This window comes from Cannabis sativa, chromosome 5 (genome assembly GCF_029168945.1).
Source record: "Cannabis sativa cultivar Pink pepper isolate KNU-18-1 chromosome 5, ASM2916894v1, whole genome shotgun sequence".
Lineage (NCBI taxonomy): Eukaryota > Viridiplantae > Streptophyta > Magnoliopsida > Rosales > Cannabaceae > Cannabis > Cannabis sativa.
Genome location: NC_083605.1, coordinates 67553877 through 67570767, shown reverse-complemented (window position 1 = coordinate 67570767; position 16891 = coordinate 67553877). Strand labels below are relative to the sequence as shown.

The 16891-nt window shown below is 27.4% G+C and overlaps 1 protein-coding gene and 1 long non-coding RNA gene across 2 annotated transcripts; one reads left to right on the top strand and one right to left on the bottom strand.

Moving 5' to 3' along the window:
- The first annotated feature begins 494 nt into the window (after positions 1 to 494).
- LOC115715740 (uncharacterized) lies at positions 495 to 3227 on the top strand. Its single transcript, XR_004011430.2, has 3 exons — positions 495 to 936; positions 1142 to 1232; positions 3091 to 3227. It is a non-coding gene; the product is annotated as an uncharacterized LOC115715740 (long non-coding RNA).
- On the bottom strand, positions 2154 to 7701 carry LOC115715739 (NAC domain-containing protein 7). The gene is made up of 4 exons (XM_030644405.2): positions 6968 to 7701; positions 4578 to 4793; positions 4220 to 4491; positions 2154 to 3825 (listed from the first exon to the last, which is right to left on the bottom strand). Exons 2-4 carry the CDS (start codon positions 4735 to 4737, stop codon positions 3163 to 3165), a joined length of 1095 nt encoding a protein of 364 aa, XP_030500265.1. The 5' UTR covers positions 4738 to 4793; positions 6968 to 7701; the 3' UTR covers positions 2154 to 3162.
- Between the last annotated feature and the right edge of the window lie 9190 nt (positions 7702 to 16891).

The following is a 16891-nucleotide window of genomic DNA, read 5'->3' as shown; positions in this document are numbered from 1 at the left end:
ATCACTATTCATGTACTTTACAATTAATAATGTTTTAATATATATATCTTCTATTAATTAAAATAATATCGATCAAAAAGCCTATTTCTACAAAAGTATAAACCTAAACTAACATGTATAATAAAATATTTAACTAGAATAATTATTAATTCTGGAATAGAAACTAAGATAATACTCACGTATAATACGTATTAATATATATATATATATATATATATATGTAAGAAGGAGGCCAAAATTATTGGTCAGAAAGCTCTCTCTACCTTTTCTTTCTTAATTAATGAGCATGCATGGGGCATGTGAGTAGTGTATGTATAGTCTCTATCTCTCTCTTTCCAGAAGTGCGAGAGTATATGTATATATGTATGTATAAATATATATATATTTATATATTATGAGTCCATGAGAGCACGCCCAATCATTGTGTCGACCCCAAAATTCCATTGCTTAAAAGGAATATTTATTTTCAACATGCTTGACTTTCAACTCAAGTAGTTTATGTATATGAAACATATATAAGAATCGATATTATATGTCTTGGGTCAAACTTAGTACATATATCTCTTCTATCTTGTCTCTTAGTCCCATTTATATACTCATTATTTTACATATTATGTCCCCCCAAATTACATATATATATATACATTTCTACCACACACCATGGCCAAGCTATAAGCTACTACTCCTTCTGTAAAATTCTTTTTATTTTTCGAGCTTCATCACGCGGTCAAACCCCACAGCCAATATTATTATAACTATTTCTCGTCTCATCTTCCAGCTTATTCCTCCACCCAAAATTAATCTGAACAGTCATGAACTAGAAGGTGCTCAAGATTATATATATATATATATATATATTATATATATATATATATGGCTCGTGAGAACTGGCCCTCTGTCCCCATGGAGACTACTATAGTCAATCTTCTTGTCAAGGTAGGTATATATAAAGTAATAATATACATACGTACTGTTAACTGTTCCATGCATATAAATATTGTTCTTGCACATATATGTACATATGTACACATAAATCACCTGTAACTTTTGTTCTTGCACATACATGTTATTAATATATATTGACTGAATTTATAATATATTTATAAAATAATTAATACATATATTATATATACACTTGCAGGCGCCTATGTAGATATATGCATGTTCTGTTATGACATGAGCAATTAACAAGGTTATTAATTGGGCTTTGGGTGCCTCTTTTGATCTGTGTGGTAAGTTTATGCAGGCTTTCCAGAAATAATATATAACTTTTGGTTGTTTATTTCGATCAAATAGCTATATATATTCTTTCCTTTTCTCCAAAGGAATATTGATTAATATTTATATTTACCTATCTCTCTCTGCTGTATATACAAATTAATTAATTAATCAAATATAGAAGTTAATTAACTAGCAGAAAATTATATTAGTTTACTACAGATCAACCGTTATATATATATATATATGAAAGATTTCTTAGAATTGGGACTTAAATTAATTATTAATAATGATATATATGAATAAATATATATATTTGAATAAGTTAGAGTGTATTGCTAGAGCATCAGTATGTGTCCAACACACACAATTTTGATAGGAACCGATATATTTTAATTTTAATAATTAATATTGAAAACTGCTAACTAATAGGACTCATATAAAGTATTTCATTTATATGATGTTGGGTAATTTAAACTGTGTCAAATAACAACATGGATGTGCTCGCAAAATAAGTCCAAACTTTGAAGCTATTTTGTCATAGATACATACATTTGGCCAAATTTGTAACAAGGAACGTTTGATCTTAGCTCAAATTTATCTATACTATATATATAGGCTATAGCTAGCTAGAGTAAGTTAGTGTTTTTTCAGATGTTAGAATTTGATCTATAACTTTATAATATTAGAGTAACACGTCTAGCTAGTAACGAAAGCTACTGGCTATAAACCATTGTATAGTCTATTTATCTATACAATTTTATTTAGTTATTAAGAACGTATAAAAATAGTTTGGTTCTGCTTCTTATGCAATATATATTTATATATATTCATATATATATATATATAACTAGCTTTTATTTACTCTCTCTCTCTTCCGCCCTCTATAAATTAACTTCCTCTACACATACATACACGTATTATATATTTGTAGTCACATGTTTACATTCAAAAATCAGAAAAATTAAGAATATATATTTTTTAAAATTAATGATAATAATAATAATGATAATGCAATGTAATAAGCTATGTTTTTTTGAAGCCGCGGATTGAACACTAGTGCATATGAGAAATGAAATTTGATTAATGATTAGTAATATGTGGGATTACATTATTGAACCAATTAACTCTCCTTTCGAATTCACACTCTCGGTTAATTTATCCAAATATAAGTATTATTGGTTGCCAAACAATAAACTAATTTGTACCGATTCGGCAATAAATGAAACTTCAAAACTTCAAACATTCATGATAGTTCTAGGCATTGGGTTTCATTGGAATTAAAGTACAATTTCGGAAGATTAAATACACACGTAGCTGAAGTACTTTAAGAAACAAAGTCACATTTTCCATTCAAAACATGAACTTATAATAAAAATATATATAAATGCTATATACTCTCCATGTAGAACATACCATGATATGAATCTTTACATGTATATTAAGGTTACGTGTATTTATATTGAACAGCAACAGATAGCTCCAAAAGAAAGAAACAAAAAGTATCAACATTATTTATTAAAGATTTATGTATATATATAAATACATATATTCAAATATATTGGTTTCTAGATTTACTAGTCCTCTCAAATATTTCACAAAAAGGCCCCCAAAAGTCGAATTGCTCATAATGCAATGTTCGTACGTAGGTAGAGAGGTATTCCATCTTATTATGTACAGGCCATAAAACAATATATATATATATATAGTAATAGTACCATCCTTTCTTCTTCTCTTTACTTATAATAAACTCCTAAGTTAAGTATATATATAATATATATATATATGTATCAATATATCATATCTAGCTAATTACTGTATTTGAATTATATATATATATAATAATAATAATGTTTAATATATCTTCCACAGAGATCAGTGTGGCAAGTAGTACGTGGCTGAGTCGCGTGGAATAATTTCTGACCTTTTGATCAGCTCCAACAACTACAGTAGTCGTTGTTCAAGATGATCATCACCATCACCGCCCAGCAAATTGTTGATCACCAGTTGATGAGGCACATGGAAGACCGGTGCACCCGCACCTGCAGCAGCAGCAGTTGTTAGTTGTTGATCTTCATCATGATGACCGAGTTGAGAAGCAACAAGCTTATCAAGAACCCTCCAATCCGTAGTACTACTCCCATTATTATTGTTATTATTAGAAGCATTATTAGTCATCATCATGAGTTGATCAACAGCTTGTAATTCGTTGCTAAACACAGATCCATTACTCATCATCATCAAACAGGATTGATGATCTTCGGCATGAGTAGTAGTGCTAGTACTGGGGAGCTTGGGGCTCTCTAGCTGAGGGAGTTGGAAAAATGGATCTCCTACTAAGGTTGCCCTAGGCATGTTGAACTGATGAAGCTCCAACTCTTGTTTGCAATTGTTATTAGGGTAGTGATTTTGGTGGAATGATGATGTGAATGCTTGATGATTATGATGATGATTGTGATGAGAGACTGATCTCATTGGCGATTCGAGCTCCGTTGGCATGAAGGAAACTTGATCATCGTACCAACACGGTGGAGAATCGTAGTCGCCGGCTTTTCTCACGGTGGCCATTCTCTTCTTGAAAACCCTACACACAACCCATCCTTCTTCCTGCATGGGGTACGTAGTAGTAGTGGTATGATCAGTACAAATTGTAATTAATTTAGTTTAATTATAATAAAATCATACACTTATTACAAGTTGCAACATGATTTATCCAAAACAATAATACAAACTAACTAACTAAATTTGGTGTTCATCATCACCTCCTGAAGAATTGTGACATTCTCTTGTGATTGTTTAAAATATCTAAAAGTAACCATTAGTACCCTCCATTATATTGTTAAGCCATTAGTGTTTCTCCCTATATGTTGTAGTGTGGCCATTAACTAGTTAAATTTCTACAAAATTTTGAATTATTATGTATAGTACTGCAAATAATACTCAAAAGAAAAGGCTATATATATGTAATATATAATAATTAAAGAGATGAGTAGTGGGTTGCCTGAGAAGTTCCATTTTCGTTGGTCTCAAGTCGATACTCATGCATGATCCAGTCAGACTTCTGACCATTAGGAGCTCGGCCTTTATAAAACACCAAAGTCTTTCTCATCCCAATCAGGCTGTGCCTCGCATATATGGCCTTGTCTCTTCCTGTTGCTTTCCAGAACCCTGCCTTCGTAGCTCTATTTGTCCTTGTTCCCGTTGGGTATTTCTTATCTTTGTGGCTAAAAAAGTACCATTCATTTTGCTCTTCACTTCCTAATTTGCACAATTCTATATACACACAATGCACATAAGTTAATATAATTAAGTACGTATATAGCATATATATAGATGATGAAATTATTAATATTAATTACCTTGAAGATCCCATGGCTCAATCTTGTAAAGATCAACATCTTTGATAACATCGAGATCTATTCTTTTAGAAGCAATCTTTTTTCTGAGGTAATAATCCACAAGTTCCTCATCTGTGGGATGGAATCTGAAACCCGGTGGTACATGTGAAAATGTATTCATACTACTCTTGATCTCTAGCTCTTTCAAATTTCACCCAATAATAATCTACTTACACCCTGCATTAATAAAAATATCATTAATTATTATTACCAGTTTGTATGTATATAAATATAATATTAATTCAACTCCAGTATAAATTAAAAGACAATAATATACCTAAAGCTAGCCAATTAATAACTAATTAACTTCGCCAATTTTTTTTAAAGAGGGAATAACTTCACTCTAATTAAAATCGCCTATTATAATTAATGTACATATACATTAAAATAATGTATTAATATAATATTGATGTTTGTATGAGAATTAAATGTACATATACATATAGTATTGATTCATATATTAACATTTATAATACGCACGATTTTATATGCTAACAACAAATAATTTTGAAATTAGACAGCAATAATAATAATAATAATTTACTTTAGGGAATCTGTTTTTTTTTTTTAATTCTACATTCCATGTAACAGGAATATAGCCAGTCTTGTCAGAGAAGCTTCATGAAACAGCCACCTGAATCATATATGATTTATGTTTGATGGACTAGAAACAAAACAACAGTTGGTAATTATTATTCGATCAAACCTAAATTCTATAACAACACGCTTATATGTTATAACTAGCAAATAAGCCAAAAATATCTTTTGGTTTTTATTTTCAACATATATAATGATTGATTTACAATAGGTAGGTAACTATATAATAAACTCAAAATTAAATCACATATGAAAGCAATATTTTCATACTCTTTTTTTTTCCTAAAAAAGATTAATCTTTATAACAGATTTCCAGCTCAAGATGATCAATTGAGCATATAAATGCATGACATAATTAATTGAACATATCTTTATTAAGCATATGAAAACAATAATTATAATTAACTTCTAATTATTTATATAATGAAATGAGAATTGTCAGAAAAGAAAACTACTTTCATACATTTATTATGTATATATGCACAATGCAAGAATTTAGAAGAAAAAAAAATGTATGCATTCAAAATAAAAAACATATATATAGCACATTAATTTTCATAATAAACTACTTCAATATCCGTACATCATTAAGAAGAAGCATATATAAATTCAAATCTCCTAGGAAATGATAAGGAAAATAAATAATTAATAAAAACTACGTATATATATATATATAAACTATGTTGTTATTTTTATGTTGCTATATTATTCTGATCACAGTAATGGATTACTAAATAGAAGCTATAAAAGTAAACACACATATAGAATTAAATTTTGGTATACTTTTGAAAATTATTTATGATTATATATCCAAGAAAACACAGAATCAGAATCATAATTTTCTAAATCTAATTCAAATCATAATATGGACGCGGTGGCGGAAACTAATTTGTACAAACTAATGAATAATAATGATATAATATAAAAGAATTATCATTTTATGCTCATCAGCTGTATATAATCCATATATAATAAATAGAAAAATTACTATTCAAGAACATGAGTGTAATATAATAATCGATGTTATACGACCTTCTGAAGAAAGTAATTAAAGTTCCATGTTAAGGAAATCTATAAATTAATGATGCTGTTTTTATTCCACTATATAGATATAGTCATATCGATTAGCATGAAATTCATGGTATCATATAAAGTAAGATCCAAGATTATAATCATTCAAAAAAAAAAAACTCAGTATAGAAGCATATATAGTACAAATTAATTAACCTAAAAACAACAAAATAAAGAAAAAGAAATATGGACATGAATCAATTTACTAAACTGATGGACATTTTGTATATATATAAATATTATATACTAAAACATACAGATCAAAGAGAAATAAACATTTCTTCTTAATAATTCCATGACCATAAGACCTTAAAGTTTAAAATTAAGCTATATACATATAAATATATCTGTGTACTAGTACTTATATATATCATCATGACATTATTTTCGTAGCTTTCTTTCCCTTTTGACTAGACATTATTAGACGTAATTATATTCAATTGCTTAACGTGGAACAAAAGTATTCTCCACTTGAGAAAAATTCAATGATCATATGTATATGTATCAAAAAATCGATATTCCACATGATTTAATAAACCAAGTAATATATAATACGGATCAAAAAGAAAAAATATCATACTATATGTTAAATAAATTAATATTTATATTAATTAACACACAATATTAAGAAAGAAGAAGAGAAGAAGAAATATAAAAAAGATGAGGTAATAGCAACGCACAACCTTGAAGCTAGATTGCAATAATCTTGTATTGTACGGATTAGAGAAGTTGATCCAAAGTAAACAAAATCTCTGTCGCAGACAACTAGGTTTCCTCAGATCTGGTAGAATCGAAGCTCTGATACATGTATATGGATATGTCTGGGTGTGTGGATAATATGTATGTATATATATATTTTTATTGTATATAAAAATATTCAACTTATAGAGACAAGCTTGGTAATAAGGCACCTTTTGATTAAGCTCTTGTGTTGGGATTTCGTCACTATCTTTAGTTCTTGTAAGTACTTTTTTCTACCAAAAGTCCACTAATAAAGGAGACAAAAAGAAAAGTAGAGAGAAAAAAGAAACAAACAAGAGAAAGAAAAAGAAACCCAATTAAAAGTGATGGAGCAGATCACCTCGGGAATTGAAGTGTATGATGATCAAAAACCTTAACTATATAAATGTTTGTGCTATAGATCAGATTATCAGATCCCGAGGACTAAGTAGTAGTAGTAGTGGTTCATGTATATAGAAAGAGAAAAGAACAAAGAGAAGAACAAACGAAGGTTTTTCAAGAATGGGAAAATGGAGAACACAAACACTTAAATATAGGAAGGCAAACACACACACATACAAGTCCAAAATTAATTAAAAAAGAAAATATAAAAAAGTGTAGTGCACACACATGCCCTAATAATCCCTTTCTCTTTCTCTTTTCTTATAAATATATATATATAATATATTTATATTAGAAGTTTGTTTCTCTCTCCTTATCTTGAAAGTGGGATCGGGCTTGATTGCTGCAAAAGCTTGGCGCGATAAAAGGGAGGCGCTTAAATGGCTCAAATGGCCAGAGAGAAGAAGTGAAGCTAGCTATTTAGGGCAGCAAGAGCTACCTACCAGCAACTGATGTAGATATATATATATGTGTGTGTGTATATATTGTTCTATATATCATCTTTGGATTGCCGGAGAGGGAGGGAAGGAGGGAGGTATCAAAGAGACAGAGAATGTGGTGATGAGATCACCTTAATAAAAATTTTTAAGAAGATCGGACGGCCACAATCAGATTTGGGGGTTATGTCATGATAAAGACCTATAATTTGGACTGGCTTATTTAATTATGTAAAGGTTAAAGGACAAGAAGTTTAATTTAGTGAAGGACAAAATAGTTAATATATAGTATATTTATATATATATAAATATTATATATATATATATCTATATGATGATCATGATGATGACAATATATTGTTATTCAATGGAGGATATATTTATTTATATATTTATATATATATATATATATATATACATATTTGTTGGTGGAACCCTTTCTAGACTATGGCATATTACACATAACCCCTGGAATTGAGAGTAATGCATATATATAATATCGACACACATGATATACTAGTTACTAATTTATAACTTGAGTATATATGAAAATTTCACTCTAGTAGTACATAATAACAAATCGCATGGTTTCGATGTTTGGCAAAGTGATTAGTGAATGTAAAATTTTATTTCATGCTTTGCGTAATGTTTTTTTTTATTTTGTAAAGCGATCAGTAAATATAGTTGCTCACTTTTTTGCTAGAGCGGTTGTATCCCACCCTGATCGTTGTTTTAACTTGGACAATGTTCCTGTTGAGTTGTTACCTTGTTTGGTAACTAATTTAATCGTTTAATAAAATGATGATTTTATTTTCAAAAAAAAAAAACAAATCTCATATGCCCAATACCTAACAAATTTAAACAAATTAAATAGTACATTAAATTATATATATAAAAGGAGAAATGCTAAAGAACATTATTGGTGTCGAACACTCTCTTACGTATCGCTATAAATGCAATTAAATATCGAATCTCATAGTATTTAATATAATAACTTTTATAAAGTACCGCTAACCAATATCGTAACGCGACACATTAAAAAAATGCTGAGCACCACTAGTGTGTGATCCAAAACTACTTTAATTTATTACTTGATCAAACGATTAATCAGAAGAGGGCAGAGGGTGGTATAATTAACATCATGGCTTTGGTAGAAACATTATTAGTAGGAGCACTATAAATAGAAGTTTTATTATACTTCTTTACAATATTAACTATTAAAATAATTTTGTCTTAACAATGGAACTTATTATTTAAACAAAAAGTTATCCCAATCTCACTAGCTAATATATACCTAAAGTTCAAAACCCACTTGATCTAGCTACCTAGCTTCCTCTTAACAATTCATACAAATATATAATATATAAGTATAAATATATATTTATATCGATATCCATATATATTTTATTAAATATAATAGAAAATATTTTTTTTTATAAATATTTGATTACACATATTTGTCTCTGTTATATATTAAATATTATTATTTAACATAAAATATGTGTTCTTTTAACATTATAATTTAAATTAAAATTTATTGCACATATTTAAAAAAAAAAATTCTATTATTATTTTTTTAGCCAAAAAATATTTTTATATAATTATTTTAAAGAAAATAAAAAAAGTGTATGATATATATTATTTTTTTTTTATCTTTTATCTTATATTAAATATAGTTATATAATATAGTATTTTTTTAAATACATATCTTTAATTCTACTATCATTTTTTCTATATTATTTAAAAATAAAGAAACGGTATCATATTTCTTAAAAAATAAAGAGTATTATAAAATGAAAAGTGTTTTTTTTTTTTGAGAAAAATAAAAAGTGTTATGATTAAACTAAAATTATGTATAATTAACAATAAATTTTAAATATTATTATGTTTTTTTATAAATAGCACTTAAATTAAATATTTTTAAATAAAAAATATTTTTTTAATAAAAATTAATATTATTCATTAAATAACATATACATAACTAATTAAAATAAATATATATAAAGAGCCAGGAGAGGGCGTGATATGTTATGAACAGATTTAATGTTAATTATATATATAATTGTATTAAGCAAAAAGGTATAGTAATAGTAACCCTACTCCCTAAACCATCAACAATGGAGTGTGTGTGCCTTTATATACTAAAATTGACTATACACCGTTGATCTATCAATATTCTTATTAGACTCTTATGATTACTCATTATCCACCATCACCACACACCAAGCCATATTATATAATGGTCCCAACCCAAACAGTTACTCCCCAAACTTCATCCTGTAATTACCAGCTTAGTATATCACTTAAGCCCTCTTTAATATTATTTTTATTATCCAAACTAATTAAAAAAAAAAAAGTGTTAATAAACTAATGCCACAGCTCTTTTTAAGGTTAAGTTTTTATAATATTAAGGGCTTGACCAATAGCTATTCACCAACAATAGCACGCGGTCTCTGGTTGGTTGGTCCGCATTACATTACATTACATTCTATTCTTATTTTATTAATTAATTTGTTTTGTGACACCAAAGCTTTCATGAATTGGGTCCCACAAACCGACCCAATACTATACGATAAGGACACATCTCCAATACAGACATTAAAACGTTCTTTAAAAAAAAAATTAGAAATGGAGACACTAAAACAACTTTTTTCTTTCAACTTAAATACTCTATATAATCAACAAATTTTTTATGGTTAATATTTTTAAACTAAAGTTTTAGATATTTGACCAAAGTTGATGTTCTTTTTCATGTATTCTTTTGTATAAAAGAAATTGACATTGTATTGTATAACAAAAATATTAACTGCCAAACAATATAAAAACATAAATCCTTAAGCAAATTGAAGAAGCCCAAATTAGCTGGGCTCAGATCGTTATGCCGAGCCGAGAGAAGTGGAACAAGTCAGCTGCAGCAACAGCGCGTGAGCGTTTCTCTGCCATTGGTGGTGGAGCGTGGGCCCCACTCAGTCTCAGTATGTGGCGGCTGGTAGTAGTCCGGCGTGGGCTGATCAACGATCATTAGGCTCACCATTCAATGTTATTTGCACACATAATCCAATTTAGAGCCGAAAATTAAAAAAAAAAAAAAACAATTATAAAAAAGTTATTTCTTTTAGAAGAAGAAAAAGTAAAAAAGACATAATTTTTATGTGATATATGAATAATGAGTACTCATCACATATTTTGCCTGTAAGGGAAAAGTGAAACGCAGGCCCGTTCGTGGATGTGGGCTCACCACTGTTATCCCGTTCTGGGCCCATCAAAAGGGCCCACAGCTGTCTTTCTCTGTATTTTTTGCCAGTGAAGCTTACGCCTTGCGCTGCTGCCACGTGTAGAGATGTGGTTGGGGAATAGGGCATCCCCACCACACACGCCCACATCTCCTCTTGTCCGGAGTCTCGGGCCGGTTCCGTCTTTAAACTTTAAACCCTTTAAGCTAAACCTTATTATGATATTATAAATAAATGTTAAATGTAAGATGGTTTAAGTTGATTTGATTGTTTAATTTAGTAACCAAAGTAGAGAAGTAAAGCCAAAGTCTCTAACATAACTCATGTGTCATCATATGGTCCCCACAATGCCAACATGGCAACTCTTTAACTAGTAATTAACTAAATTCCAATTAGTTATTATTATTATTATTATTATTTTGTTGATAAAACAATAATTAATAATGTAGTGAACCTTGTAATGTACTATGTATGTTGTTTTTAATATTTCAAGAATAAGGAAGCATTGAATTATATTTCGTTACTTCTAACTTAGTTTTAGTTATGAAGACATATGATAAAGCGATTAATACAATTTAATTATATAAAATAATTTTTATTTAATGCAACATAGTAATTTGTAAAGATGGGTGCAATAATATGAAGAGAAAGAAATGATCTACTAAAATATATTGTGATTATTGAAAAGAAAAAAAAAAAAGTTGCTACTATATGGGGAAAGGAGACATAAATAAAAACATGATTTTCCTTTTTTTTTCAAAAAAACATATATAACAGAATAAAGTGAATAATATATATGATCACTAAATTACAGAAATGAAATAAGTTTTTATTGATTTTGTTGAGATGTAAATCAGTGATGATACAGTTTAATTAAGGATGGAATTTAATTAGAGAAAGTTAAATAGGAGAGTGGAAGTGGTGAACTGACCCAACTAATTGTGGGGTCCTTTATCATTGTTGATAAAGACACATAATTGTATCGGTTCCCCACGTCTAACCAACAATGCCCTCAACTCCCTCATACACTTTTCTCTACAAAACAAATTCTTCACAAATAATATTAATATAAATTAAAAATATATATTTACCACAAAATTTATAAAATGTAACACAAATTAATATCCTAAGTTGGTTCCTTCAAAAAAAAAAAAAAAAAAAAATATCCTAAGTTGGTTTTTACGAGGAAATACTCTAGGTCATTTAACCAATCTTCAATACAAGATATATAATTTTTGTTAAATTTATCCTAAAATATAAATCAAAACTATATTTACCTCACTTTTTGTAAATATGCTCCAATACACAAGGAACAAAAATAGCTAAAAAAATTTAATAAGTAATTAATATTTATTGAAAATGTACAATACACTTAATTTATTTTATTTTCTTTATGACTAATCTTTTTTGTTTATTATTGCAAATTTTGAGATTAAAATTAAAAAATCTTCTTTATTAATAAATGTATTAATGGGTAACAAAGTAGTAATTAAAAAATTTATTATTTATTGGGGACTAAAATTTAACTTATGTTATTTTTTGTGTTAAATTTAGCACAACTTTTAACATGACTTAAATTTAGCACACATTTTACAGTACTATCAAAGCTTACTTTCAACAAATACATCACTTTTATAGCACTAAATTGGAGATGCACTTATAGTTAAACATAAAATTTTCATAGCAATAAATACATAAAATTTACATTTACTTATATATATTTATAGAACATTTAACATAATCATTTCTAAAAAAAAAAGTTTTTAACATAGTAATATCTTTACCAATTTTTGAGAAGGGATATGACAAGTTCATATTTCTTTGTATATATAAAATATGTTATCTAACGAAAATTGTTGATTCGATATTTTTTTGAAATTACTTTGTTAAAGTTAGTGGTTAAATTTAATATTGTTACATTTTTTTACAAAAAATATATGATAAAATTTAAATTTAAATATTATACGAGTCTAAATTTAAATTTTATTTATTCAAAAATATATGATAGAATTAAATTATATTTACTTTTTTATTGTTATTATCATTTAAATTAATAATTTTTATCTCTTCATATATATACATATACTAGGTGAATGTACGTGCCGAGCCACGTATTGATAGTTTTATTTAAGATTTTAGTCTTTTTAAGATTTTGAATATATTTTATTTTTAAAGATTTTAAATTTTTTGTTTGAAAAAATTAAATATTTATATTTGAAATATTATTTAATAACGTATTAAAAATAATATTAGTGTAATTATAAAATTGTAAATAAATTTATTATTGGAGTAGTAGATTATTCTATTTAGTTCTTTTTTTAAGATAGCATTGTAATGTAAGTTTATATCTATAAATATTCTGTAAAGTGTTAATATTATATGAACATCTGCATTTATAAAGCTAAAAAGTGGGTCAATGACAGAAGTGGTATTGAGATTAATAATTTAGTTGTGAAGATGAGTAAAATCATGCAAAGCAATATTGAGATTGGGTTTGAGAACTTCGATATATCCAACTGGGAAAATCCCACTTTAATTGCTCAAGAAAGAAGGAAATAAATATAAATATATACACACAGTGATCATTCAAGATCTGACATACACAGGTCTCAATTCTTGAATTCTTGTTATTTTTTTAAAAAAATAAATAAAAAAATTATTAATATTCTCCCAAGATAGGTTTGTTAGAGAGATATATGGTTAAGATGATTTTTTTTTTTAATTTAAAAAGAGATTATTAATATTTAAAAGATTGTTTAATTTTTTGGGTTTAATTATTGGGTTTATTTATTAACGGGAGATCAAACTTAATCGTTAAATTTAACAGAATATTCTTTTTATTTTTAAGTATATTCTATTAAATGAAGAAATGTCGTTAGATAGAAACTTTTAATATATAAAGATATCCATATAAAGAGCACATGATATTTGTTATAATTAATAGTCACAATTTTACAATTTTTTAATGGCTATCTATATATGTTTATTTTTATTTGTGATTATATTCTTTATATATGTATAAATGGTTTATATTATAGGTTCATATAGTTGTGGAGTACTGATTTATTAATTTATAATATGCATATATATTTTTATATATATAAATATTTTTATATAACAATCAATCGATAATAATATTTACTAATTAAAATTAAGAGGGGAGTTTGTGTTGTCTGTGGATGCGGCGGTCATCCCGGGGCGAAAGTTTGTGGGGTTTGGGGGAGTTGTTTGCGGTGGTGAGGGGGAGGTGTGGGCGGCTTCGGCTATGGGAGCCGTTGGGGATTTCAAGGTGGTGGTGGCTGAGCTTCTGGCTATCCGAGCGGGTCTTGTGTGGGCTAATAGGCTGGGGTACAAGTTGGTGCGTGTGGAGACGGATTCTTCGATTGCTCATTCTTGGATTACTTGTCCGGATAATATTCTTATGTTTAAGCCTATTGTTGAGGAGATTATTTCTCTTTTAGCGGCTGTTGGTGGTGGTTCTTGTTGTGCCATTTCGCGTGATGCGAATGGTGTGGCCCATGCACTAGCTAAGTCTGTTACTAGTCCTTTAGGGGTTCATTTGTGGACAGATGCTTGTCCTAGATTTATTGGTCCTCTTGTAACAACTGATTTGCTTTGATTTAATAACATACTTTCTTTCCAAAAAAAAAGAAAAAAAAAAAAATTTAACATACGACTAATTAAATTTATTGTTAATTATACATTATTTATGTAGTGTACACTTTTGTTTATTTGAAATGGAAAGAATTTGTTACATTTTTGATAAAGAGTTTAGGTAATAAATATTAGTATATATTTCTAGTTATTATTAGAAAATAATATATTTTCACTATATATACTTTAAACTTTTTATAATTTCAAATTTATATGGGTTTAAATTTTTGTAATAAACACAAAATAATAAAATTTCTAAGCAAAATTAAGCAAACATACAATACCATAATGTATGTTGCTAGGGGTGTTCATTGGATCACATCCAATGTTTTTAGGGCTATTCGGATCCGATCTAATCATATATTGGATGTTAGATTTTACCATCTAATCCGATCCAATTAATTTCGTCATCCAATCGATCCAACATCCATTGGATGTTGGATTGGATCGGTTCTATCCATTGGATGTATTTCATATATATTTATTTGTTTAATTAGGGTTTATCTAATATTTTAGACTTAATATTTTTTAGATCGGATCGGATCCTTCTAATATTTTAGATCCAGTATGTATTAGATTGGACTGGATCCATCCAATCCAAGAAAAAAAAAAAGTAAAACTTTAATGTTAATTTTCATATATACATATAGATTTGACGTATAATAATATAAAATCTAATTACTCATCCAAAGTAAATAAAAATAGTAATTAGTTCGATTGGATGTTAGGTGTATTGGATTTTTAATTAGACACCACATCCACCATCCGATCCAATCCAATTGAATATTTAAAAATAACATCCAATCCGATCCGATCACAATTGGATGTCCAATATTTGGAGGTCGATTGTAATTAGATCGGTCGGTTCTCATTGGATTGGATCGATTTATGCACACCCCTATATGTTGCTATTACTTATATAGTGTATATATATTCTATTAGGATAATATTACCTGAAGTGAAATGAACCTATACTTCATTATATTTTTAATTTTTTGATTATGCATATTTTTAGTTGTGTAATTATTATTTTTTTATGTTATTTAAGAAACAACATCATTGTTACTAAAAATGTTTAACTTTTTTTTACTACAATATGTATTGACATCATAATAGTAATTCTTGAATAAACATAAATATTTTTGTTATTTTATTGTTTAAAATGAAAACAATAATAGAAAAAAAAAATTAGATACACAGATTAGGTAAAAAAACATGATGATCTTCTATATATAATTCTTTTTACGCAATAATTTAAATTTGAATTGTAATATTAAAAACATTATTTTATATTGTCACATTTAATATAAGATAAAAAAATAAAATGAATATGTATAGTGAGTTTTAATTTAAATTGTAATGTCTTTTTTTAAAAAAAAAAAAATTAACACTTTCTGTTATATAGTCACATTTAATATAATATAAATATTATAAGTTGTAGGTTTAAATTTAAATTTCAATGTTTTAAAAATTAATACTTTCAATTACATAAACACATTTAATATAATAATGAAATAGCGATAAGTTTTAAAAAAGTAATAACCAAAGGATATTTTTAGATAAACATTTTTTTACACAACCACATAATATAATAGAGATAAATAGTCACATTTAATAAAATAGAAATAATATAAAACAATAATAAAAATATATTTTAAATATGTGCAGTAGTTTTAAATTTGAATCACAATATTTAAAAAAATAATAACATTTTCTGTTACATAACCACATTTACTCTGTCCCCAACATTGTTCTCTGACGATGCCCCCTGGGCGAAAGGGGCCATCATTCTCTTTTTTTCTTCAATCGTTCCGATCAGAATAAGTGGGTTGGTTTGTTTTGTCCTTCTATCTACGCAATTCTCTGTCTTCGTTTGCGATTATGTTAGGGGAAAGGTAGTTATAGAGGAGCAGCTTACACATGGAGTAATTAAATGAGAGTTACATAAGTAATAAAAGTTATTATTATTAGCTCCTATCTTTCTAGAGACATATGGAAAATCGCTCATCCTTGAGTCTATTTTCCAATAGGGTTTTTCCTACGACTCACTATAAGAAATTTTATTTATAGTCACAACAAAACTTGTGACTAAAAGTGAAAAAGTTGTGACTAATTATAAATTATCATTACTATGTTGTGACTACAAGATCTGTGGCTAAAA